At 44.6% G+C, this 25,003-nt stretch overlaps 1 protein-coding gene across 8 annotated transcripts in view; it reads left to right on the top strand.

Moving 5' to 3' along the window:
- Positions 1–3,739: 3,739 nt before the first annotated feature.
- Positions 3,740–25,003, top strand: part of srsf7a (serine and arginine rich splicing factor 7a) — a 33,829-nt gene continuing 12,565 nt past the window's right edge. For 6 of the 8 annotated variants that reach the window (XR_007246606.2, XR_007246605.2, XM_048522488.2 and 3 more), the window contains exons 1-2: positions 3,740–3,855; positions 22,188–22,409. Coding sequence is in view for 6 of the 8 variants with exons in the window: in XM_048522488.2 (XP_048378445.1) it covers positions 22,195–22,409 (215 nt within the window). In the remaining 2 variants the exon portion in view is untranslated. Of the gene's footprint in view, positions 3,959–19,661; positions 19,739–22,187; positions 22,410–25,003 lie in introns of those variants that run through there. The other 2 variants (XM_048522485.2, XM_048522486.2) reach the window with 2 other exon arrangements.

Raw genomic sequence — 25,003 nt, 5'->3', positions numbered from 1 at the left:
ATTTTGCCCAGCCCAGTCCAACACCGGTGCCTCCACATCTGAAATATGAATGTAGCCTAAGGGTGGATGTAGAAATAAAGAGGTGGGGCATTCATCCACTCTGCCCTGCTTCTAAATCACGGCTGACCATATATCTCTCAATAGTATTTTTCCGCAATATCCCAATATCCATTGAATAACATCTAGAAATTTAAACTGAACAGCTCAATGGCTGAGTTCCTCCTAGGTACAGAAATCCAAAGATTTGCCACCCTCGGTGGAGAAATTCCTGCTCAACTCAGTCCTAAATGGCCTGCACTTTATTCTGATATTGTGTTCCCTGGTTTAAGATCCCACATAGCCAGCAAGGTGAAAAAACCTCCCTGCACCTCCCCTGCCTAGCCATATAGTTATGCAGATATGCATCATGGAAACAAACTCTTCAGACAAACTGGTCCATGCCAACCAGATATCCTAAATTAATCTAGTCCCATTTGCCACCATGCAGCCCATATCCCTCTAAACCTTCCTATTCATATACCCATCCAGACGTCTTTTAAATGTTGTAATTATACCAGCCACCAACACTTCCTCTGGCAGCTCATTCCATACATGCACCATCCTCTGGGTGAAAAAGTTACCTGTTAGACCCCTTCTAAATATTTCACCTATCACCTTAAACCTGTGCCCTCTAGTTTTGGGCTCCCCCAATACGGAAAAAAAATGTTGTCTGTTTACCCCATCAATCCTTGAAGGTGTTTGTACTTTTCGATGAGATCGCTTCTCATTCTTCTAAGCTCCAAAGAATACATGCTCAGAAGGGATGACAATGACCTCTTGGCATTATTGCTAGACTATTAATCCAGAACCTCAGGTTATGTTCTGTGATCTGGGTTTGAATATCGTCACAGCAGTTGGTGGAATTTGATTTCAACAAATATCTGCTATTAAGCATCTAATGATGACCCTGAAACCAGTGTCCGTCTAGCTCACTAATGCCTTTCAGGGAATGAAATTTTCCATCCCTACCTCGTTCAGCCTAGATGTAACCCCAGACCATAGCAATGTGTTTGACTCTCAACTGCCCTCTGAAATGGACTAACAAGCCACTCAGTTGTAACAATCGCAACAAAGTCTCAAAAACAAAATGAAACCGGATGGACCGTCTCGCATCAACCTAGGCACCAGAAACAACACCAACAAAAAAACAGCCCTGTCAATCCTTTGATGTTTTCCTTCCTAACATCTGGGGACAAGTAGCAAACTTGGGAGAGCTGTTTCTCAGACTAGTTGTGCAACAGCCTGACATTGTCTTTAAGGTATGATTCCGAGACTGTGACAATGTCCCACAGAATCTACTCTAGATGGGGATTTCAATCTCCACCATCAAGAGTAGCTTGCCACCAACACAACTGATCAAGCTAATGGGGTCCTAAATGATTTTTCTGCTAGGCTGGGCCTACAATAGTTAGCCAGGGAACCAACAAGTGGGAGAAACTTAATTGATCTCATCCTCAACAATCTGCCTGCTGCAGACACATTCATTTATGATAGTACTGGAAAGAGTGACCACTGCACAGTCCTTGCAGAAATGAAATCCTGCCATCACATTGTTAAGACTTTACATCGTATTGGATAGCTCTGTCACCGCGTTAAATGGGAAAGACTTTGACCAGATCTAGCAATTCAAAACTGGGTAGTCATGAGGTTCTGTGGGCCATCAGCTGAATGCAATTGTACAACATAATCTGCAACCTCATGGCCTGGCACATCTCCCTCTTTACCATTACCTTCAAGCAAGGGGGTCAACCCTGGTTCAATGAAGGGTGCAGGCAGGCATACCATTAGCAGCACCTAAGAATGAGTTGTGAACCTGATGAAGCTACAAAACAGGACTACTTCAATGTCAAACAAAATAAGCAGCAAGTGACAAACTGAGTTAGGCAATTCCACAATCGATGGATCAGATCTAAATTCTGCAGTTCGGTCACATCCAGTCAGTGCACTGTTGTTTGTCATCGATGAGAATTTAGCAAACATAGCTAGTAAATTTGTAGATGACACCGAAACTGGTGGTATACAATGGGATCTTGAGCAGCCAGGCCAGTGGGCCAAAGAGTGGCAGGTAAAGTTTAATTTAGATAAATGCAAGGTGTTGCATTTTGGTAAGACAAAAACAGGGCAGGACTTACACAGTTAATGGTAGGACCCTGGGGAGTGTTGTCAAACAGAGAGAACTAACGATTTTTTTAAAGTGGCATCACTGGTATACAGGGTAGTGAAGGAAGAGTTTGGCATGCTTGCCTTTATTGGTCAGTGGATTGAGTACAGGAGTTAAGACATCATGTTGTAGCTGTACAGGTCATTGGTGAGGCCACTTTGGAGTATTGTGTATAGTTCTCGTAGCCCTGCTAAAGGAAAGATATTGTTAAATTAGAAAAGATGCAAAAAAATTTATGAGGGTATTACCGGGACTAAAGGTTTCGAGTTGTAAGGAGTAGCTGAATAGGTTGGAACTTTTTTCTCTGGAACATAGGAAATTGAGGGGTGACCTTACAGAGGTTTATAAAATCACGAGGGGCATAGAAAAGGTCTTTTCCCTAAGGTAGGGGAATTCAAAACCAGAGTGCATAGTTTTAAAGTGAGAGGAGAAAGACCTAAAAAGAACCTGAGCAGCAACTTTTTCATACAAAGGGTGGTGCATATATGGAATGAACTGCCAGAGGAAGTTGTAGATGCAGGTACAGTTGCAACATTTAAAAGACATTTGGACAGGTATGTGGATAGGAAAGATTTAGAGGGACACGGGCCAAAAGCGAGTAGTTTGTTTGGGAAACCTGGTCGGCATGGATGAGTTGAACCAAAGAGTCTGTTGCCTTGTCATATGACTCTATGGTGGTGCACAATCGAACAACTCACTGGAGCATGACGCTCCACAAATATTCCCATCCTCCATGATACAAGGGCCCAGCACATCAGGCTGAAGCCTTTGCAACAATGTTCAGCCTATAGTGATGAGTTAATGATCCATCTTGATCTTCTCCAGAGGTCCCTAGCATCTCAGATGCCAGTCTTCAGCAAAAGCAATTCACACTTCAAGAAACAGTTGGAGGCACCGGATACTGCAAAGGCTGCGAGCTCTGACAACACTCTAATAACAATAATATTGAAGCCTTCTGCTCCAGAACTTGCCAAACCCTTATCCAAGCTGTTACAACATACCATTTGATGCTGCTTACCGAAGGAGTGTAGCCTTTTTTCCCCTTTATTCATTCACAGATGAGGGCACCACTGGCCAGGCAGCATTTATTGCCCAGAGTTCAGTTAAGAGTCAACCACATTGCTGCAGGGCTCGAGTCACACATAGGCCAGGCCAGGTAAAGATGGCAGTTTCCTTCCCTAAAGGGCATTAGCGAACCAGATAGGCTTTTCCCCAACATGGGCCCCTAATTCCAGATATTTATTGAATTCAAATCCTATCATATGCCCTGGTGGGATTCAAACCCTGGTCTGCAGAACATTATCTGGATTAATAGTCCAGTGATAATACCACTAGACCATCGCTTCCACGAGCTACTGTTAAATCTCCAGCCAACAAATGTTCGGACGCCCATCAGTATCGATAACTGGATAACAACGATGACCCAACCCTTCGGACGTCGGCTTTAACATCCAGCACAATGAACGCTTGCTTCCCGCCTGTTCCTCGTTGCGCCAATCAGTGTTCCCGTTTTGCGCATGCACCCGACCGGCCAGGTCCCTCCAACCGGCTGACGAACTACGCATGCACCTGGTCTCCCCGAGACGAACCGAGCATGCGTCACCCTGTTTGGAGTTCGGTGGGTGCTTGAGAGTGGGACGGACGGAGAGAAAACGGTAAAACAAAAATAATCGGGTGTAACTCGGTGAGGGGAAAGCGGAAGTCAGATGGCGAGATGAGACCCTTGCCTGGGTCTGTGAATCTCCACTTCTTTATGACGTACGTGTCCTAGGTCGAGGCTTTCCACGCGTGGAATAGGCCGCAGGCCTTGGTTACTACGGGCTCTAGTGATAGGCTGACCGGGCAAGGGCGAGGAAGTATCAGAGATAATGGGAACTGCAGATGCTGGAGATTCCAAGATAATAAAATGTGAGGCTGGATGAACACAGCAGGCCAAGCAGCATCTCAGGAGCACAAAAGCTGACGTTTCGGGCCTAGACCCTTCATCAGAGAGGGGGATGGGGAGAGGGAACTGGAATAAATAGGGAGAGAGGGGGAGGCGGACCGAAGATGGAGAGTAAAGAAGATAGGTGGAGAGAGTGTAGGTGGGGAGGTAGGGAGGGGATAGGTCAGTCCAGGGAAGACGGACAGGTCAAGGAGGTGGGATGAGGTTAGTAGGTAGCTGGGGGTGCGGCTTGGGGTGGGAGGAAGGGATGGGTGAGAGGAAGAACCGGTTAGGGAGGCAGAGACAGGTTGGACTGGTTTTGGGATGCAGTGGGTGGGAGGGGGAGAGCTGGGCTGGTTGTGTGGTGCAGTGGGGGGAGGGGACGAACTGGGCTGGTTTAGGGATGCAGTAGGAGAAGGGGAGATTTTGAAACTGGTGAAGTCCACATTGATACCATATGGCTGCAGGGTTCCCAGGCGGAATATGAGTTGCTGTTCCTGCAACCTTCGGGTGGCATCATTGTGGCACTGCAGGTGGCCCATGATGGACATGTCATCTAGAGAATGGGAGGGGGAGTGGAAATGGTTTGCGACTGGGAGGTGCAGTTGTTTGTTGCGGACTGAGCGGAGGTGTTCTGCAAAGCGGTCCCCAAGCCTCCGCTTGGTTTCCCCAATGTAGAGGAAGCCGCACCGGGTACGGTGGATGCAGTATACCACATTGGCAGATGTGCAGGTGAACCTCTGCTTAATGTGGAATGTCATCTTGGGGCCTGGGATGGGGGTGAGGGAGGAGGTGTGGGGACAAGTGTAGCATTTCCTGCGGTTGCAGGGGAAGGTGCCGGGTGTGGTGGGGTTGGAGGGCAGTGTGGAGCGAACAAGGGAGTCACGGAGAGAGTGGTCTCTCCGGAAAGCTGACAGGAGAGGGGATGGAAAAATGTCTTGGGTGGTGGGGTCGGATTGTGGGGAAGGTTGCAGGAACAGCAACTCATATTCCGCCTGGGAACCCTGCAGCCATATGGTATCAATGTGGACTTCACCAGTTTCAAAATCTCCCCTTCCCCCACTGCATCCCTAAACCAGCCCAGTTCATCCCCTCCCCCCACTGCACCACACAACCAGCCCAGCTCTTCCCCCCCACCCACTGCATCCCAAAACCAGTCCAACCTGTCTCTGCCTCCCTAACCGGTTCTTCCTCTCACCCATCCCTTCCTCCCACCCCAAGCCGCACCCCCAGCTACCTACTAACCTCATCCCACCTCCTTGACCTGTCCGTCTTCCCTGGACTGACCTATCCCCTCCCCACCTACACTCTCTCCACCTATCTTCTTTACTCTCCATCTTCGGTCCGCCTCCCCCTCTCTCCCGATTTATTCCAGTTCCCTCTCCCCATCCCCCTCTCTGATGAAGGGTCTAGGCCCGAAACGTCAGCTTTTGTGCTCCTGAGATGCTGCTTGGCCTGCTGTGTTCATCCAGCCTCACATTTTATTATCAAGGGCGAGGAAGTAGCCGGCTGGGGAATTCATTGCCAATCCAAGATTCATCGTCGGTAACCGGGTGGACCTCGCTGTTCTAGTTGGAGGCAGGGGGCGGAGTACTGTTGGGCCTGTGGCCGGTTGGATTGCCGCCAGTCCTGGCAAACTGTCGAGATCTGGGGTCCAGGTTCATGGAGCGCTTCGGTGTCGGTATCCCTGAGGTCGCCACAGAGACCGGGGGTCCGTTGGTCGCAGCCTAGAACTGCGACTTTTGTTCTCTGATTTCTTTCTTGTACTAGGGCAGTCCCTGATCTTGCAAGTAATAGTCTGCATAAATTTGTATTCTTAATGAAGGGAGTCTTTTATTCTTCAATACACGGGAAAGCAGAATAATCCTTTAAATTAGTCTCATGCTATCAACACTTTTTTTTCCCCCTCTTTCCCTCCGCTCGGGTATTCCAATCGACCACTTGAAGTCGTTTATAGCAGCTGTAGCACCGCTAAGTTTAGTTTGTCTACAGTTGTTAGTGTCAATGATATTGATATAGTGCAGACCTACCTGATCTATTTGCTGCTTTGATTAGCTGGGGTACAAGAGTTCATTTAACTTGTATGGAAGGATGATTTGAACCTGATTTCTATTATTTAGTTAGACCACTTATATTTTCTTTTTTTATTGTAACAAAGTTTGGTTAACTATTAGTTTTGAAATTTGGGCTATGTTGTGATGCAGCTATGCATGCCTGTATTAAAGCAGTGACAATATAAACCTGGGCTGTACAAGGCTGGGAAGCATCTTGTCGAAAAGCTAGTTGGTGTTAAACAGCCCAGTGCAACAGTCTCAAACCATGAGTGACTTAGTTTTTTTTTGGAAGGTGTAGAGAGGAAAGGTTGCAGAGAGAGAGATCCACCTATGTTCCTGATGACCGATCCAAATACAGCTGCAGGAAGATGAATGCTTGGATATTACAATAACATTTGACCAAAATCCTCCCGAAGTCGAGGAGCATCCTGTCATGATGCAAAAGCTTGTGCATGTATAAGTGAATATAAGACCGTAAGAAGCAGGAATAGGAGTATGCTGTTCAGCCCCTCCAGCCTGCTCTGCAATTCAATAGGATCATGGCTGATTTGACACTCCTTGTATCCACTTTCCTGCATTTTGCCTGTAATTTTAGATTTCTCCTACTGATCTGTCTCAGCCTTAAATCTACATGACTCAGTCCCCACAGCATCTTGTGGAAAGAACTTAGACACTCAGTAGAAATTCCTCCTCATCTCAACCTTATATTAGCATTCCTTAAGCCCTAGACTTGCCCATGAAGGAAAACATTCTGTGTTTTACCTGTTTAAGCCCCTTAAGATTCCTTTAAGTTGCAGTGAGATCATCTCTCATTCTTCTAAATTCAAATGAATAGTGTTCTGGGTGTGAATTTAGAATATACAGTACTCTATTTGGGAGCTAGGGTTCCAGTCACTGGCTCTGTAGTGTCTGTTTTCAGCTAGTTGCCATGTGACAGTATGCTTCATTACAATTCTCATCATTCTTGCCAAAGGCAGCTAACCAATTGAACGCCCTATTTCATGTATAACTCACTGGATTCAATCTGAAGAGATAAAGGATAAAGTGTGGTTACATTCTGCTTTTGTTTCCTAAGATTGGTGAGAAACTAGTCAAGATTACAGAATAAATGTATAAACATTTGGGATTGTAATTTGGAATACATCTATACTAAGTGTTGAAGATCCTCCGCTAGTTTAAAGATAGGAAGTCTGAGACTTCCTTGGCACAATACTCCAAGCATTTCTCTCACTCTTTACTAATTTGCTGTTTCAGCTAGTGGGTATTGGTATTTCTTTCTGATGCAACGTAACATGGTAGGGTGTAAGAGAAGCTGTGTAAATTGGCTATGGGTGAGAAGTAGGTGGGGTTTGAGAATAAACCCTGGTGAGAACTCCTGAACCATTGGTGTGAGAGTAATCATGCTTTTTTTGCAAAGTTTTGAAAAAGACCTGTAGCTCGGAATGTGGGTGAGGTTGTTGACTTGCTCACTGAAGTGCTTGTTCTCGTTCAGACGTTTCATTACCATGCTAGGTGACATCATCAGTGGAGCCTCCGATGAAGCGGTGTTAATCTTCTCCACTTGGAATTTATACTGTTTGGTCCGTTCTGGTGAGTAACGTCATTTCCAGTTTTGATCTGTATGAGTTTGTACATGGGGTCCAGTTCTGTGTTTGTTGATTGCGTTACAAGAGGAGAACCATGTCTCTAGGAATTCCCATGTGTGTCCATGTTTGGCTTGGGCTACTATGGTTAGATTAGATTCCTGACAGTGTGGAAACAGGCCCTTCGGCCCAACAAGTCCACACCGCTCTTGAGGCAACCCACCCAGACCCATCCCCCTATAACCCACACACCCCTGAACACTCCAGGCAATTTAGCATAACCAATCCACCTAGCCTGCACATCTTTGGATTGTGGGAGGAAACCGGAACACCCAGAGGAAACCCACACAGACGCGGGGAGAATGTGCAAACTTGACACAGACTGTTGCCCGAGGCTGGAATCGAACCCGGGTCCCTGGCGCTGTGAGTCTGTCGTGCTAACCATTGAGCCACGATGCTGCCCCATTACCTTGTCCTAGTTGAACTGGTAGCCTTCATTGTCTGAGTGTATCAATATTAAGGAGAGTTAGTCGTGCTCTTTTGCTGCTAGTTGATGTATTCTGATGGCCAGTTTCCTTCCTGACTGTTCGATGTAATGTACTGTCTGTCTGGACAGATAGGAACGAAACTAGCCATCAGAATACATGAACATCAACTAGCAACAAAAAGCACAACAGTCTCCTTAATACCTGTACACTCAGACAGTGAAGGCCATCAGTTTAACTGGGACAAGGTAAACATAGCATCCCAAACCATACATAGACATGCACGGGAATTCCTAGAGGCATGGTTCTCCACCTTTTAATGCAATCAACAAATACACAGAATTGAACACCATGTGTAAACCCTTACAGATCAAAACTGGAAATGACACTATTCGCCATAATGGACCAGACAGTATAAATTCCAAGCGGCATTTCATCCAAGGTTCCACTGATGATGTCATCTGGCATAGTGGCGAAATGTGTGAATGAGAACAAGCCAGATTGGCGAGCAAGTCAACAACCTCACGCTGTTTTTTTTTGTGGCTACGACTGATGGGGCTAAAGTCATAGCAGTTCTTTTATGGGAGGAGAATAGGATTGTCAGTCATGTCAAAGACTAGAAAGGTTAAGTAGGAGCCATCTAACAGATTCTAAGAATATCATTCATGACTTTGATTAGGGCTGTTCTGGTGCTGTAGTGAGAGAACAATCTTAATTGGACAGGACTAAACATGGAGTTATGGGAAATGTATGCACAGATTTGGAAAGTGATGAAATTATTCACGGGCTTTGGAAAAGAAGTGGAATCAGAAAGGGGATTTACTTGCACAGGCAACATTAAAAGTGTGAGCTTTTCAGGGAGTGATCACATTTGAATGAGAGTAAGGCAGTGTGAGGGGAATGAATAATTTACAAAATGAATGGGTACAAGGGCTGGGAAGTGAGGTTGAGTGATTAGCAGAGTCTGAGGTGGTTTTCAGGAACCAGATGAGTTTGGGAGAGAAAGAAATATTGGGAAGAAACTAGAGCAAGATGCCAAAGGAGCAGTTTGGGTTCTGGATGCTGAGAAACAATGATGAATATAGAGGGGCAGAAATTAGGCCATTCGGCCCATTGAGTCTGCTCCGCCGTTCAATCATGGCTGATAAGTTCCTCAACCCCATTCTCCTGCTTTCTCCCTGTAACCCTTGATCCCCTTGATAATCAAGAACCTATCTATCCCAGTCTTAAATGTATTCAATGACCTGGCCTCCACAGCCTTCTGTGGCAGTGAATTCCATAGATTCACCTCTCTCTAGCTGAAGAAGTTTCTCCTTATCTCCATTCTAAAAATCTTCCCTTTGCTCGAAGGCTGTGCCCTTGGGTCCTAGTCTCTCCTACCAATGGAAGCATCTTCCCAGCATTCACTCTGTCCAGGCCATTCAGTATTTTGAAAGTTTCAATTAGATTCCGCACCCGCCCCCCCAAAATCTTCTAAACTCCAATGAGTATAGTCCCAGAGTCCTCAAATGTTCTTCATGTTAAGCTTTCTATTCCTGGCACCATTCCAGTGAACCTCCTCTGAACCCACTCCAGAGCCAGCATATCCTTCCTGAGATATGGGGCCCAAAACTGCACACAGTACTCCTAAATGTGACCTGACCAGTGCGTTATAAAGCCTCAGTAGTACATCCCTGCTTTTATATTCAAGTCCAAAATAAATGCCAACATTGCATTTGCCTTCCTGACTACAGACTCAACCTGCGGGTTTACCTTGAGAGAGCCCTGGACTAGAACTCCCAAGTCTCGTTGCACTTCAGCCTTCTAAATTTTCCCCCCATTTAGAAAATAGTTTGTGCTTTTGTTCTTCTTACCAAAGTGCATGACCTCACACGTTCCCACATTGTACTCCATCTGCCACTTCTCTTTGCCCATTCTCCTAACCTGTCCAAGTCCTTCTGCAGCCTCGCCACCACCTCGATACTACCTGTCCCTCCACTTATCTTTGTACTGTCTGCAAACTTAGCCACAGTGCCCACAGTTCCTTCATCTAGATCGTTAATGTACAAAGTGATGAGTTATGGTCCCAGCACAGACCCTTGCGGAACAGCACTCGTCACCTGCTGCCATCCTGAGAAAAACTCCTTTATTCTCACTCTCTGCTTTCTGTCAGACAGCCAATCTTGTTTCCATTCCTCTAACACTGTGGGCTGTTATCTTACTGGCTGCCTTGAAGTCCAAGTAGATAGAACATAGAACAATACAGCGCAGAACAGGCCCTTCGGCTCTCGATGTTGCACCGACCTGTGAACTAATCTAAGCCCATCCCCCTACTCTATCCCATCATCAACCATATGCTTATCCAAGGATTGTTTAAATGCCCCTAATGTGACTGAGTTAATTAACATCCATTGGCTCTCCTTGGTCTATCCTTGTTACTTCCTCAAAGATTTCTAGCAGATTTGTCAGGCGTGACCTCCCCTTGATGAAACCATGCTGACTTTGCCCTATTTTACTGTACACTTCCAAATATTCAGAAATGTCATCCTTTACAATGGACTCCAGAATCATGCCCATGACTGAGGTTCGGCTAACTGGCCTGTAACTTTCCATCTTTTGACTTACTCCCTTTTTTAAACAAGATGTCACGTTAACGATTTTCCAGTCCTTTTGGGCCCTCCCTGACTCTAGTGATTCCTGAAAGGTCACCACTAATGCTTTCACTATCTCTTCAGCTATCTACTTTAGAACTCTGGGGTATAGACAATAGACAGTAGGTGCTGGAGTAGGCCATTTGGCCCTTCGAGCCAGCACCACCGTTCATTATGATCATGGCTGATCACCCACAATCAGTATCCTGTATCTGCCTTATCTCCATAACCCTTGATTCCACTATATTTAAGAGCTCTATCCATCTCTTCCTTGAAAGTATCCAGAGACTTGGCCTCCACTGCCTTCTGGGGCAGAGCATCCCATATATCCACCACTCTGGGTGAAGAAGTTTTTCCTCAACTCTGTTCTAAATGGCCTACCCCTTATTTTTAAACTGTGTCCTCTGGTTCAAAACTCACCCATCAGCGGAAACATGCTTCCTGCCTCCAGTGTGTCCAATCTCTTAATAATCTTCTCTGTCTCAATCAGATCCCCTCTCATCCTTCTAAGCTCAAGTGTATACAAGCCCAGTCGCTCCAATCTTTCAACATATGATAGTCCCACCATTCAGGGAATTGATCTCGTGAACCTACACTGCACTTCCTCAAATTTGGAGACCAAAGCCGCACACATTACTCCAGGTGCAGTCTCACCAGGGCCCTGTACAGCTGCAGAAGGACCTCTTTGCTCCTGTACTCAAGTCCTCTTGTTATGAAGGCCAGCATGCCACTAGCTTTCTTCACTGCCTGCTGTAGCTGCATGCTTGCTTTCATTGACTGATGTACAAGAACACCTAGATCTCGTTCTACTTCCCCTTTACCTAACTTGACTCCATTTAGATAGTAATCTGCCTTCCTGTTCTTGCCACCAAAGTGGATAACCACACATTTATCCACAGTAAACTGCACCTGCCATGCATCCGTCCACTCATCTTGCCTGTCCAAGTCACCCTGTATTCTCATAACATCCTCCTCACATTTCGCACTGTCACCCAGCTTTGTGTCATCAGCAAATTTGCTAATATTACTTTTAATGCCTTCGGCTATATCATTAATGTATACTGTAAACAGCTGTGGTACCCCACTGGTCGTCACCTGCCATTCCGAAAGGGGCCCGTTTATCACTACTCTTTGCTTCCTGTCAGCCAGCCAATTTTCAATCCAAGTCAGTATTTTGCCCCCCAACACCATGTGCCCTAATTTTGCTCACCAATCTCCTATGTGGGACTTTATCAAAGGCTTTCTGAAAGCCCAGGTACACTACATACACTGGCTCTCCCTTGTCCATCTTCATAGAATCCTCAAAAAATTCCAGAAGATTAGTCAAGCATGATTTCCCCTTCGTCAATCCATGCTGACTGACCTCTCCTGTTACTGCTATCCAAATGAGTCATAATTTCATCTTTTATAATTGACTCCAGCATCTTTCCCACCACTGACGTCAGGCTAACTGGTCTATAATTTCCTGTTTTCTCTCTCCCTGCTTTCTTGAAAAATAGGACAACATTAGCCATCCTCCAATCCGCAGGAACTGATCCTGAATCTATAGAACAATTGGAAAATGATTACTAATGTAGCCACGATTTCTAGAGCCACCTCCTTAAGTATCCTGGGATGCAGCCCATCAGGTCCTGGGGACTTATCGGCCTTCAGACCTAACAATCTATCCAACACCATTTCCTGCCTAATATAAATTCCCTTCAGTTCGTCCATTACCCTAGGTCCTTCAGCCACTATTATATCTGGGAGATTGCTTGTGTCTTCCCTAGTGAAGACAGATCCAAAGTACCTATTCAACTCTTCTGCCATTTCCTTGTTCCCCATAATAAATTCACCCGTTTCTGACTTCAAGGGCCCAATTTTTAGTCTTAACCATTTTTTTTCTCTTCACATACCCAAAAAAGCTTTTACTATCCTCCTTATATTTTTGGCCAGTTTTCCTTCATACCTCCATTTTTTTTCTCCACGTATTGCCTTTTTAGTTATCTTCTGTTGCTTTTTAAAAGCTTCCCAGTCTTCCGGCTTCCCGCTCATCTTTGCTATGTTATACTTCTCTTTTATCTTTATACAGTCCTTAACTTCCCTCGTCAGCCCGCGGCCGCCCCTGCCTCCCCTGAGGATCTTTTCATTCCAAAGACGAAGACTGATCCTGCACCTTCTGCATTATATCCAGAAACACCTGCCATTGTTGTTCCACTGCCATCCCTGCGAGGGTATTGTACCATTGAACTTTGGCCAGTTCCTCCCTCATAGCTCGATAGTTCCCTTTGTTCAACTGCAATGCTGACACTTCCGATTCTCCCTTCTCCCTCTCAAACTGCAGATTAAAACTATCATATTATGGTCACCGCCTCCTAACAGCTCCTTTACTTTGAGGTCCCTCATCAAATCCGGTTTGTTTCACAACACCAGATCCAGAATTGCCTCCTCCCTGGTAGGCTCCAGTACAATCTGTTCTAAGAATCCATCTCCATCTCGGAGGCACTTCACAAACTCCCTTTCTTGGGGTTCAGTACCATTCTGATTCTCAGTCTACCTGCATGTTGAAATCTCCCAAAACAACTGTAGTGATACTTTTGCGACAGGCCAATTTCAACTCTTGATTCAACTTGCACCCTACATCCTGACTACTGTTTGGGGGCCTGTAGATAACTCCCATTAGGGTCTTTCTACCCTTAGAATTTCTCAGCTCTATCCATACTGACTCTACATCTCCTGATTCTATGCCACCCCCCCCCCCCCCCCCCCCCCCCCCCCCCCCCCCCCCGCCTCGCAAGGGACTGAATATCATTCCTCACCAACAGGGCCACCCCACCCCCTCTGTCCATCAGTCTGTCCTTTCAATAGCACGTATAGCCTTCAATATTCATTTTCCAGGCCCTGACCACTTGAAGCCACGCCTCAGTTATCCCCACAACGTCATACTTGCCAACTTCCACCTGAGCGCCAAGCTAACCCACCTTATTTCTTAAGCTTCGTGCATTCATATATAATATTTTTAATTTGTTTCTCCCCTCACCCTTCCTATCAATCCCGATTTCACTTGACCATACTGTACGATCCCTGCTTGAGTTTTCTGCTCCGTTGATTCTGTTGCCCTTCTTAACTTCTCTTACTCTCACTTTCCCTTTAACTTGATTCTTAAATTTCCAGTTTGGCCCCTCCCCCCACTACTTAGTTTAAACACACCTGTGTTGCAGTGGCAAACCTGCCTGCCAGAATGCTGGTCCCCCACCTATTAAGATGCAACCCGTCCCTCTTATACAATTTATCCTTACCCCAAAACATACCCCAGTGATCCAAGAATTTAAATCCTTGCTTCCGGCACCAGTTCCTCAGCCACACATTCAAGGCCATTATGTCCCTGTTCCTGCCCTTTCCAGCCTGAGGAACTGGAAGAAAACCGGAGATAACCACCCTGGAAGTCCTGCTTTTCAGCCTTCTTCTGAGTTCTTTGAAGTCCTGCTGTAGAATACCCCTCCTTTTCTTCCCGACGTCATTAGTGCCGACATGCACCGCCACCTCTGGCTCTTCACCTTTGCCCTTGAGTATTCCCTGCACTCTTATCTGTGACATCCTGGATCCTGGCACCAGGAAGGCAACACACCATCCTCAAATCCCACCTGTTGCCACAGAAACCCCTTTCAGTCCCTCTCACTGTAAAGTCCTCTATTACCACAGCTCTACGTGATGTCTGAGTCCTCGGCTCTGCCTCTACGCCAATTTTTGACTCGCAGACCTGTCCGCCTCTCGGACTGGCAGTGTCGTTTGTCTCGACAGTTTCCCAAGAGAATCAACCTGTTTCCGATAGGTACTTCCCCCGGGGTCTCTTGTACTTCATTCATGTCTTCCTTCCTCATCGACATCCCCCTTCTCTTTTCTGGAATCCTTGGTGTGATGACCACGCTGAAGGTGCTGTCCAGAAAATTCTTGTTCTCTCGGATGAGCCTAAGGTCATCTAGTTCTTTCTTCAGTGCTGCAACAACCTCCATCAGAAGCTGAATGGTGTACACACTTTCCACAGCTATCGGAGCCAGAAGCATCATCAGTGTCCCTGACCTCCCACATCATGCACACAGCACACTGAATCAGCTTGGCAGTCATGTCTTCACCTCTTCAACAGTGGCGTAATCTCCTCACTGAGCCTCTTCGCCAAGTCCATCTGGTCCAGGTCGTTTGTCCACCTTCAGGCCAATCAGTTTTACTAGCACCTTTTCCTTGGTGATGGCCACCATACTCGGCTGTGCCCCCTGACACTTGAATTTTTGGGGTATTGCTTGTGTCTTCCACCGTGAAGACACGCGAAGTAATTATTCAGTTCCTCAGCCATAGACCCCCCCCGCCAACCCATTGTTTCCCATGGCTAATCCTGGCCTGCAAACCCCTGAATAGAACATAGAACAGTACAGCACAGAACAGGCCCTTCAGCCCACGATGTTGCGCCGACCATTGATCCTCATGTATGCACCCTCAAATTTCTGTGACCATATGCATGTCCAGCAGTCTCTTAAATGACCCCAATGACCTTGCTTCCACAACTGCTGCTGGCAACGCATTCCATGCTCTCTCAACTCTGTGTAAAGAACCCGCCTCTGATATCCCCTCTATACTTTCCTCCAACCAGCTTAAAACTATGACCCCTCGTGTTAGCCATTTCTGCCCTGGGAAATAGTCTCTGGCTATCAACTCTGTCTATGCCTCTCATTATCTTGTATACCTCAATTAGGTCCCCTCTCCTCCTCCTTTTCTCCAATGAAAAAAATCCGAGCTCAGTCAACCTCTCTTCATGAGATAAGCCCTCCAGTCCAGGCAGCATCCTGGTAAACCTCCTCTGAACCCTCTCCAAAGCATCCACATCTCTCCTATAATAGGGCGACCAGAACTGGATGCAGTCTTCCAAGTGCGGTCTAACCAAAGTTTTATAGAGCTGCAACAAGATCTCACGACTCTTAAACTCAATCCCCCTGTTAGTGAAAGCCAAAACACCATATGCTTTCTTAACAACCCTGTGAATACTGTGGGCAATTTAGCATGGACAGCCCACCTAATCTGCACATCTTCTCTGTGGGAGGAAACCCAAGCACCTGGAGGAAACCTATGCAGACGCAATGCAAACACCACACAGATAATTGCCTGAGGGTGGAATTGAGCCTGGGTTCTCTGATGTTATGATGCAGCAGTGCTAACTACTGAGCCATTGTGCCATGCATATTCAAAGCTGCCACTCTTAAACTTGAGGGAGTGAAGATAGGCCATTTTAGGAGTGACAGCAAGGGTGAGAAATTATGGATTTTACTGGGACCAAGAATTCCAAAGCAGAGGTGAAGAGGTTGAGCAATTTGACAACTACAGGCGTATTGTTGCAAAGTGTGTCACTAAGAGTAACTAAGTGACTTTTGAGTTGTGACAGTTGGAATAGAGAGAAAGTCAACATAACCCTCAGGGCTAACCTGTTACTTGCATGTGTATTAGTGATAATGGGAACTGCAGATGCTGGAGAATCCAAGTTAATGAAATGTGAGGCTGGAAGAACACAGCAGGCCCAGCAGCATCTCAGGAGCACAAAAGCTGACGTTTCGGGCCTAGACCCTTCATCAGAGAGCTCTGATGAAGGGTCTAGGCCCGAAACGTCAGCTTTTGTGCTCCTGAGATGCTGCTAGGCCTGCTGTGTTCATCCAGCCTCACATTTCATTAACTTGCATGTGTATTTTCAGTTGGCTGCTTGTGTACACAATACTGTTGAAGGAAAGTTCTCCCGGGTTTATACATATACAAAGTGAGGGTGGTTTTTGCATGTTGGGCTTTTGACTTTCTATCTCAATCTGGCTGAGACAAGCAAACAAGGTGTGCCTATGCGTGCTCTTTATAAATATCTGAAATGAAATTTCATCAAACTTAAAACAAATGTGAATGTTTAACAGCACTCGAAGCTGAGTTGCAGCATCTGTTCCCGGTATTCATCCTCCAAATACAGTTGAGAAACAAGAAAAATATTGAGATAGCAAGGTAAAGAGCTGGATGAACACAGCAGGCCAAGCAGCATCAGAGGAGTAGGAAAGCTGACGTTTCGGGTCTGGATCCTTCTTCAGAAACTGGGGAGGGAAGGGGATTCTGAAATAAATAGAGAGAGAGATGAGAGTGTAGGTGGGGATAGGTCAGTCCAGGGAGGATGGACAGGTTGAGGAGGCGGGATGAGGCTGGTAGGTTGGGGGGGAGGTGGTGCTTGAGGTGGGAGGAATGGATAGGCAGGAGGAAGGACAGACAGGTTAGGGAAGAGGGGGTGAGCTGGGCTGCTTTTGGGATGCAGTCTAGGGAGGGGGGATTTTGAAGCTTGTGAAGTCCATATTGATACCTTTGGGCTGCAGGGTTCCCAAGTAAAATATGAGGTGCTTATACCACATTAGCACATGCGCAGGTGAACATCTGCTTGATGTGGAAGGTTGTCTTGGGGTCTGGGAAGGTGTTGAGGGGGGAAGTGTTGGGGCTGGTGTAGCGTTTACTGCAGTTGCAGGGAAAAGTGCCAGGGGTGGTGAGGCTGGTGGGGAGTGTGGAGTGGACAAGGGATTCACGGAGAGAATGGTTTTATTGAGGGTTTAGAAGGGATTGAAAAGGCAAGTAAGAACAATCAAAAGGAACTATATGAAAAGACTAACAGCTAATGTAAAGGGGAATCCCAAAGTAGTCAATGGGCTAATAAATAGTAAAAGAGTGGTTATTGGAGGAGTAGACCCAATTTAAGACAGAAAAGAGAATTTACACTTGGAGACAGGGGGCATGGCTGAGGTGTCAAATGAATATTTTGCTTCTAACCAAAGAGAATATTACGCAGGCCATGATGACAGAGGAGGAAACTCTCTTTTCTAAAGAAGTTCCAAATTAATAAGGAAGTAATCTTGGCTAGACTGTTGTTACTTAAAGTTAACAAGTCCTTGAAGTTAGACAAGATACATCCAAGAATTTTGGAGGAAATTAGGGCAGAAATTACAAGGGCACTGGCTGTAATCTTTTAATCTTTCCTGGTTTGGAGAAAGTGCAAGAGTCTTGAGAATTACAAACATTACGGCCTTGTTCAAGACAGGATAGTAGGGATAAATAATCCTATCAAATATAGACCAGTCAGTCTAACTCTAATGAGGACACTTCTCGAAATAATTGTTTGGGACAGAATTAGGGTGACGTGGAAAAAAGCAGGTTAATTAGGAAGAGTCATGAAGAGTCAGCATAGACATTAAAAGCAGAATTTGTTTAACTAATTTGTTTTTTTAAGAATTAACAGGCGTGATGAGGATAATGCTGTCGATATGTTATTCATTTGATACAGTGTCTCAACAGACCTGTGAGGAATGTTATGGGTCATGGTATAAAAGGGCAGTAGGAACGTGGATACGAAATTGCCTGAGTGCTAGGAAACAAAGTAATGGTAATTGGTATTTTTCAGGCTGGAGTAGATTTCTATTGAACTTCCCCAGGGTTCCGCATTGGGGCCTCTGCTTTTTCTGATATGTTTTTGTTCTCGATTTTGATATTTTGGTAGAGGACATTTTCAAAGTTTGCAGATGATACAAAATTGGAAGAATTGTAAACTGTGAGGAGGATAGTGTGGAACTCTTAAAAGGACATTGCCAAGTTGGTGGCTAGGGCTAAAAAGTGACAGATGAGAGTCAATGCAGGGAGGTGTAAGGTGAGGCACGTAAGTAGGGTGAACATTGAAAGATAATATAAACTAAGTGGTACAATTCTAAAAAGGGTACAAGAGCAGGGGAACCTGGGTGTATATATGCACAGATCGTTGGAGGTGTCAGAACAGATGAAGAGAGTTAATAAAACATCCTGTCATTGGCTTTACTAATAGGGTCATAGAGTACAAAGCAAGGAACTGATGTTGAATTTGTATAAGACGCATGTTAGACCTCAACTGGAGTATTGTATACAGTTATGGGCACCATATAGAAAAGATACAGATGCTATGGAGAGAGTGCAGAAGCAATTTACAAGAATAGTTCCAGGGCTGAGGAATTTTTGAAGATAGTTTAAAGAAGTTTGGACTGTTTGCGGAGAGTATAAGAATGAGAGGAGTTTTGATGGACGCTTTCAAAATCATGAAGGGCCTGGATAGAATAGATAGGGGATGCTGTTCCCACTTGTAACAGGCTTTAAAAAGATTTAAAGTGATCTGCAAAAGAATTGAGGATGATGTGACAAAAATCTTTCTCACAGTTAGTTAGGGTATAGAATGCTGTTCCTGGAAATGTAGTAAAGACAGGTTCATTTGAGACATTCAAAAAGGTATTGAAAGTTCTTGTTACTTGGATAGTAATAAGGTGCAGGGATAGAGGGAAAAGGCAGGAGATTGGCACTAGAAAATAGAAATAGATAATGGCCTGTTCTTGTACCATAACACTGGTGGTGGTTCTGACTGGGAAACATGTCACCTTGTATAAAAGGTGGACGTTGCATAATATAATTCAGGGTCATTGCAATGCCCTTAATTAGATTTGATCACCTAAAGGGATTAAAGTGTAGTGTTATGAATTCTGACCCCCCCCCACCCCACCTCCACTCTCTGCACAGTCCCGTACCCAAACGGATATTAGCCTGGGGTGTTATTAGTTTAATAGTCTTTCCAAGAGAATTACATGGGTTCCTGGTGGTCATAATCTGTTTCCAGCGTGATGCATGAGAAACTGATTCTGCTGTGGTAGCAGGACTTCTTAGAGGTGTAACATTCTCAGGCTCTGCTGTGCTATTACTGTCTAATTATAAATTTCTCATGCAGACATTTCATGTACTTCCTAGTAAGCGCCGAGGGCTGCTTCACACCTCAGCCTGTTTTACACTCTGAAACCTTGAGGAATTGAAATGGTGCGTTTCAGGTTCCGCTTTTGTTGCTGGCTAAATTGTTTGTGTGATTACTAACTGCATTTAAAGTTCTTAGTTGGCATTGATTTTTACCCTTGGATAAAGTGTCCTTTACACTTCTGTTTGTCTTTAACTCTCACTTCACCATGTTTTGACGCTATCTTCACCCGCTGAAATTCCCATGACATGGTTGTCTGTGCTGCATGTTTGTGTGCACATTGAGTAATATTACTGAAATGTTTACACTGACTCATACAAATTAAGAGCAGGTCCCTGTAGCCTGCCTGCTCTGCCATTCAGAGAAAAAGGCTCCTCTGATTGTGGCACATTTCTACTTTCCTGCCTACCCCAATAACCTCTGACTGTCTTGTTAGTCAAAAATCTTTCTACCAGAAAAGTTATTTAATGATTCCATCTTCACCAATCTCCTGGGAAGAGACTTTCAAAGATACATGACCCTCTGGCAAAGGGTTCCTCCTCATCCTTGTCTTGTATGGAAGGCCCCTTATTTTCATGTTTTCCGCTGGTTCTAGATTTCCCCTTAGGCGGATAAGGAGTTCATGGGGCACATAGAAAAAAGTCCACGGGGGACATTTGAGCAGAATTGGAGGCGTAACCCAAATTAGACACAGACCATTCCAGGGTGACATATGAAAACTATCTTTCATAAGTGGTGGAAATCTGGAACACTTGTAAATAACATGCTGAGGCTGGAAGCCAATTGAACATTTCAAAACTGAGGTTCATGAATTGTTTATTGTGGTGGAGAATTAAGAGTTAAAGCTGGTGAATGGAGTTAAGGTATACAGATCAATTGTGGTCTAATTGATTGGTAGCACGGGCTCCTATGGCTGCCTTCTGTTCCTTGTAGAAATTTTTCAGAGATCTTTAGTACAAATTGCTGATTTAGTTTTGATTCATCTATTTTTACTTTAAAACAACTAGTAATGTATATGAAGCACTTTCTGTTTGTGTGTGTGTGTGAGAGAGAGAGAGAGGGACGCTACTTTGAAGGCCTGCAGTTGACCTAAAGAATTGAACTCCACAAGTTGATGTTGCCAAAATATTTGATGACTGAAAGGAACATGTTTTTCCAAATTGCACACAAGTGATTGAATGCTGCGTCCCTTCCCCACACCAACTCTCTACAGAGTCAATTAATTACCTGTCCTCTTTCAGTCCAGCAAAGTCTTTAAAATACGACCTGGCTGTTTTGGGGATCACTTGGCCACAACAAAGTTATTGTCAGAAGTGTTCTTCCTTTTATCTTAAAGGCACAATGAATTTCTCATTGTCCCAGCTGGCCTACATGGGTTAGATGTACAAGCCCCAAGACCATGTATGCGGTGTGGCCTTCAGCTGTCCTTGATATTGATTGGCCTGGGAGCATTATAGGTAATGCAAGTTTTCAGAGCGCAGACTTGGCACAGCAGCATTGAAATAGCTTTAAAAATATCAACCTGTTTCTTTGAGGAGACTGACGTAAGACATCGGGTATTTTGAGTGAATAGTAATTTACTCTTCAGGTATGGTATTCTGAAAAGGCGTGTTTTGAGATTTGTACTTAGAGTTTGTCATGTTTCAAACATTTTTTTCCCCCCAAATCATTTTTGAGAGTTACTGCTTTCTTTTGTTGCAACTAAACTATATTGAAAAACCACACTGCATCACTTCTCTTTTATTAGTCAGCACTTTGCATTGCTAAAGAGAGAATGAGAAATTCGGCTATGGTTGGTTAACTATAAAATGAGGAGTCACTTTGATGGAGAGAGAGGAAACATTGTTCCTGGATTTTCCTTGTACTCTAATTATGTAGTAATTTAAACAACAAACATCCATGTGTGCATTTTTTTATGCTAAACATTTTGAACTTGTGTTGGGAGAGGAAAAGCAGCTTGTGCCTCACTATGTAAAGTTCTGGCCTGGCAGATATACTTAGAATGCTGCTCTGCCTGTGTTCTTGCTGCAAAATCTTCTCCAGTGCCTGTAGATATGGACCTCTGTGACAGTTCAACAAAAGACCTCATCATCACCTTGAGCACAATAATAATGGCCCTGCCAGTGACAGCCCCATCCTGAGAAAGAATGGAAAAATTAACATGCTCCATTGTAGCAGTGTATGTGAAGCTTTCAGATTTGTATGACTTTTGTCTGTCATGTCAGTATTTTAAGCTCCACTGTCATGAGTCTCTCAATTAATCATTTTAGTCAAAGACAGCCAGGTTGTATGTGAAATCTGGTCAGTCACAACAGCTAAGCATTTGAAAATGGTTTTCAGTACTCTTAAAAGCCACAAACTGTATAGGTACCTGTTGCTAATATATTTTAATTGTGTAGAATTGTAAGTGGCCAGACTCTGGGCCAGTTTTATTTCAAAGCATGGGAAGTATTAAATGACTATGTAAGGGGGAAATTGTTGCTTTGTGATTTAGTTTTTTTAAACATTTTGCAGCTGAAAGATGTCATATTACTCCAGAAGTTCCAGAGCTTCAGACTGCAAAGTCTATGTCGGTGATTTGGGAACAGGAGCTGCCAAAGGAGAGCTGGAGCGAGCTTTCAGCTACTATGGCCCTCTAAGGAATGTTTGGGTAGCACGGAATCCTCCAGGCTTTGCTTTTGTGGAGTTTGAAGACCCCAGAGATGCAGAAGATGCTGTGCGTGGGATGGATGGCAAGTGAGTATTTGGAAAAACCTTTAAAATGTGCAAACGTAAATTAGAATACACAATTTCATTGGAAATCCTGACGGTTCTTGTGATGTTGTAATTAATTTGGATGGTAAATTACCTCAGTCTTAAATAATCACAAAGATCGCAGATTCAACCTCCCCTAGCCTGGTATACAGCATACAGCTCTCAACCAGGCCATTCAACCTAACTAATCAGTTTTTATGTTCAATGCAAGTTTACTCCCATTCCCCTCTTGTTTACAATTTTTCTTTGTGTTTATCTAACTCGCCTCCTGACTCCTCAAAGTCTATCCACCATCTACAAAACACAAGTCAGGACTGTGATGGAATACTCCCCACTTAGCTGGATGAGTGCAGCCCCAAATCAAGCTGGACGTCAACCAGGACAAAGCAGCCCACTTGATTGGCACTACATCCACAAGCATCCTTTACCACGTCCACTGACACTCAGTAGCAGAGGTGTGTACTATCTACAAAATGCACTGCAGAAATTCACCAAAGATCCTCAGACAGCACCTTCCAAACCCATGATCACTTCTGTCCAGAAGGACAGGGCAGTAGACGTATGGGAACACCCACCACCTTTAGGTTCCCCTCCAAGCCACTCAGTGTCCTGACTTGGACATTATTATTGCCGTTCCTTCACTGTTGCTGGGTCAAAATCCTGGAATTCCCTCCTTAATGGCATTGTGGGTCAACCCACAGCAGGTAGACTGCAGAATAGAAGGCATCTCACCACCACCTTCTCAAGGGCAACTAGAGATGGGCAATAAATGTGAGCCAGCCAGTGATGCCCACATCCTACAAATGGGGGGAATAAAAATTCTCTTTAAACTCACCAATACTATTTGCGTTAACTATTGTTGGTGACTTAAAAAAAGCTCCATTGTCTGTTTTATACCTACATAGTGTAATGAAGGTCTTACTGAATTCAGTCTGGGATTTATTGGTAACTATTATTCATGATCTTTAGTTTTGGAGTTACGCAAAGTGGAAACATCTTCACTATGATCCCCTCATTGACTTTTATCCAGGCACCCCTCAGCCTTTTAAAACCATAAATGAGTTATGGCACAAAAAGAGGTCACTCAGTCCATTTTAATCCCAGGTTCCAGCACCTGGTCCCTGGCTATGCAGCTTGCAACACTTAATTTGCAAGTCGATAGACAATAGGCGCAGGAGTAGGCCATTTGGCCCTTCGAGCCAGCACCACCATTCATTATGATCGTGGCCGATCATCCATAATCAGTATCCTGTTCCTGCCTTATCCCCATAACCCTTGATTCCACAAGTCCAGGTACCTTTTACACAAGTTGAGGGTTTCTACTTCCACCGAATTGGGCAGCAAGTTCAAGATATCCATCACCCAGTGGATGGAAAGGTTTCTCTTCATGGCCCCTCTAATCCTTCTAATCATTTTAAATATGTACCTCTTAGTAATTCATCTCATTGTTAGGGGAAACAGGTCTTTCCTGTCTACACTATCCAGTCCTTTGTTTTGTGCATCTCTGTTAAGTCACACCCCACCTTCTCTGTTCTAAGGAAAACACCGCTAGACTATCCAATCTTTCCACATAACTGCAATTTTCAAGCCCTGGTAACATTTGTTTAAGTGTCCTCTCCAGAGCAATTGTGTAAGTAGGAAACGATCAGTGAACTGGCTGATGGGCAGAAAAGTGGTAAAGTGAGATAATGCATTTGGTAAGGGCAAACAAAGCGAGAACTTACACAATCAATGGCAGCATGCTGAGAAATGTAAATGAGCAGGAATGCCTAATAGTGATTACCACTAGTTAATGAGGCATACAGCTGCTCTTCATTGTGCCCAGTTATAGGAAAGATATTATTAAGATGGAGAGATTTCAGGAAAGATTTACCAGCATGTTGCTGAGTATGGCCCGAACCTTTTTCACGGGTATGTAGAAGGTTGAAAGATGACCCTAGAAGTTTATAAAATAATGAGGAATACAGATAGGGTTAACTTTAGTTTCTTCCCCTCAGTCGAGGGGGCATATTAAGGTGAGAGGAGAGACACTCAAAGATATGAGGGGCACGTTTTTTTTAGATGAGGTGGTTTGCATGTGGAATGTTTCACACAGAAAATGATCGGACTCAGTGTTCACTGCCTGAAAGATGTGCACTTGAGGTGCGCTGGTATACACATCAGTAGACTAAGAGCAGGTAAGTACGATTAAATTGGATTGTCCCATTTGGCTAGCACATCACATCCTGAGCCAGGTTGTCTTCAATAGCATCAATTTTGTGCAAATTAGGAACTGGAATAGGACACTTTGCCCTTTAAGCATATACCATCATTCAATAAGCTCCTGGCTGATCTGATTACTCCACAGTCCTATCTCCTCTGATAACCTTTCAGTCTGTTGCTTATCAAGAATCCATCTCCATCTACCTCAAAAAAAAATTCAAAAACTCTGCTTCCACGCCTTTTGAGGAAGTGTTCCAATGACACTCAACCATCTGTGAAAGCTCCTTCACTGTGTCTGAAATGGGCAATCCCTTATTTTGAAACAGTGAAGCCTAGTTCTAGATTCTCCCATAAGTGGAACCACCCTTTCCATA

This window comes from Stegostoma tigrinum, chromosome 39, assembly GCF_030684315.1.
Source record: "Stegostoma tigrinum isolate sSteTig4 chromosome 39, sSteTig4.hap1, whole genome shotgun sequence".
Taxonomy (NCBI): domain Eukaryota; kingdom Metazoa; phylum Chordata; class Chondrichthyes; order Orectolobiformes; family Stegostomatidae; genus Stegostoma; species Stegostoma tigrinum.
The sequence above is the reverse complement of the archived record's forward strand: the minus strand, read 5'-3'. Positions and strand labels throughout refer to the sequence as shown.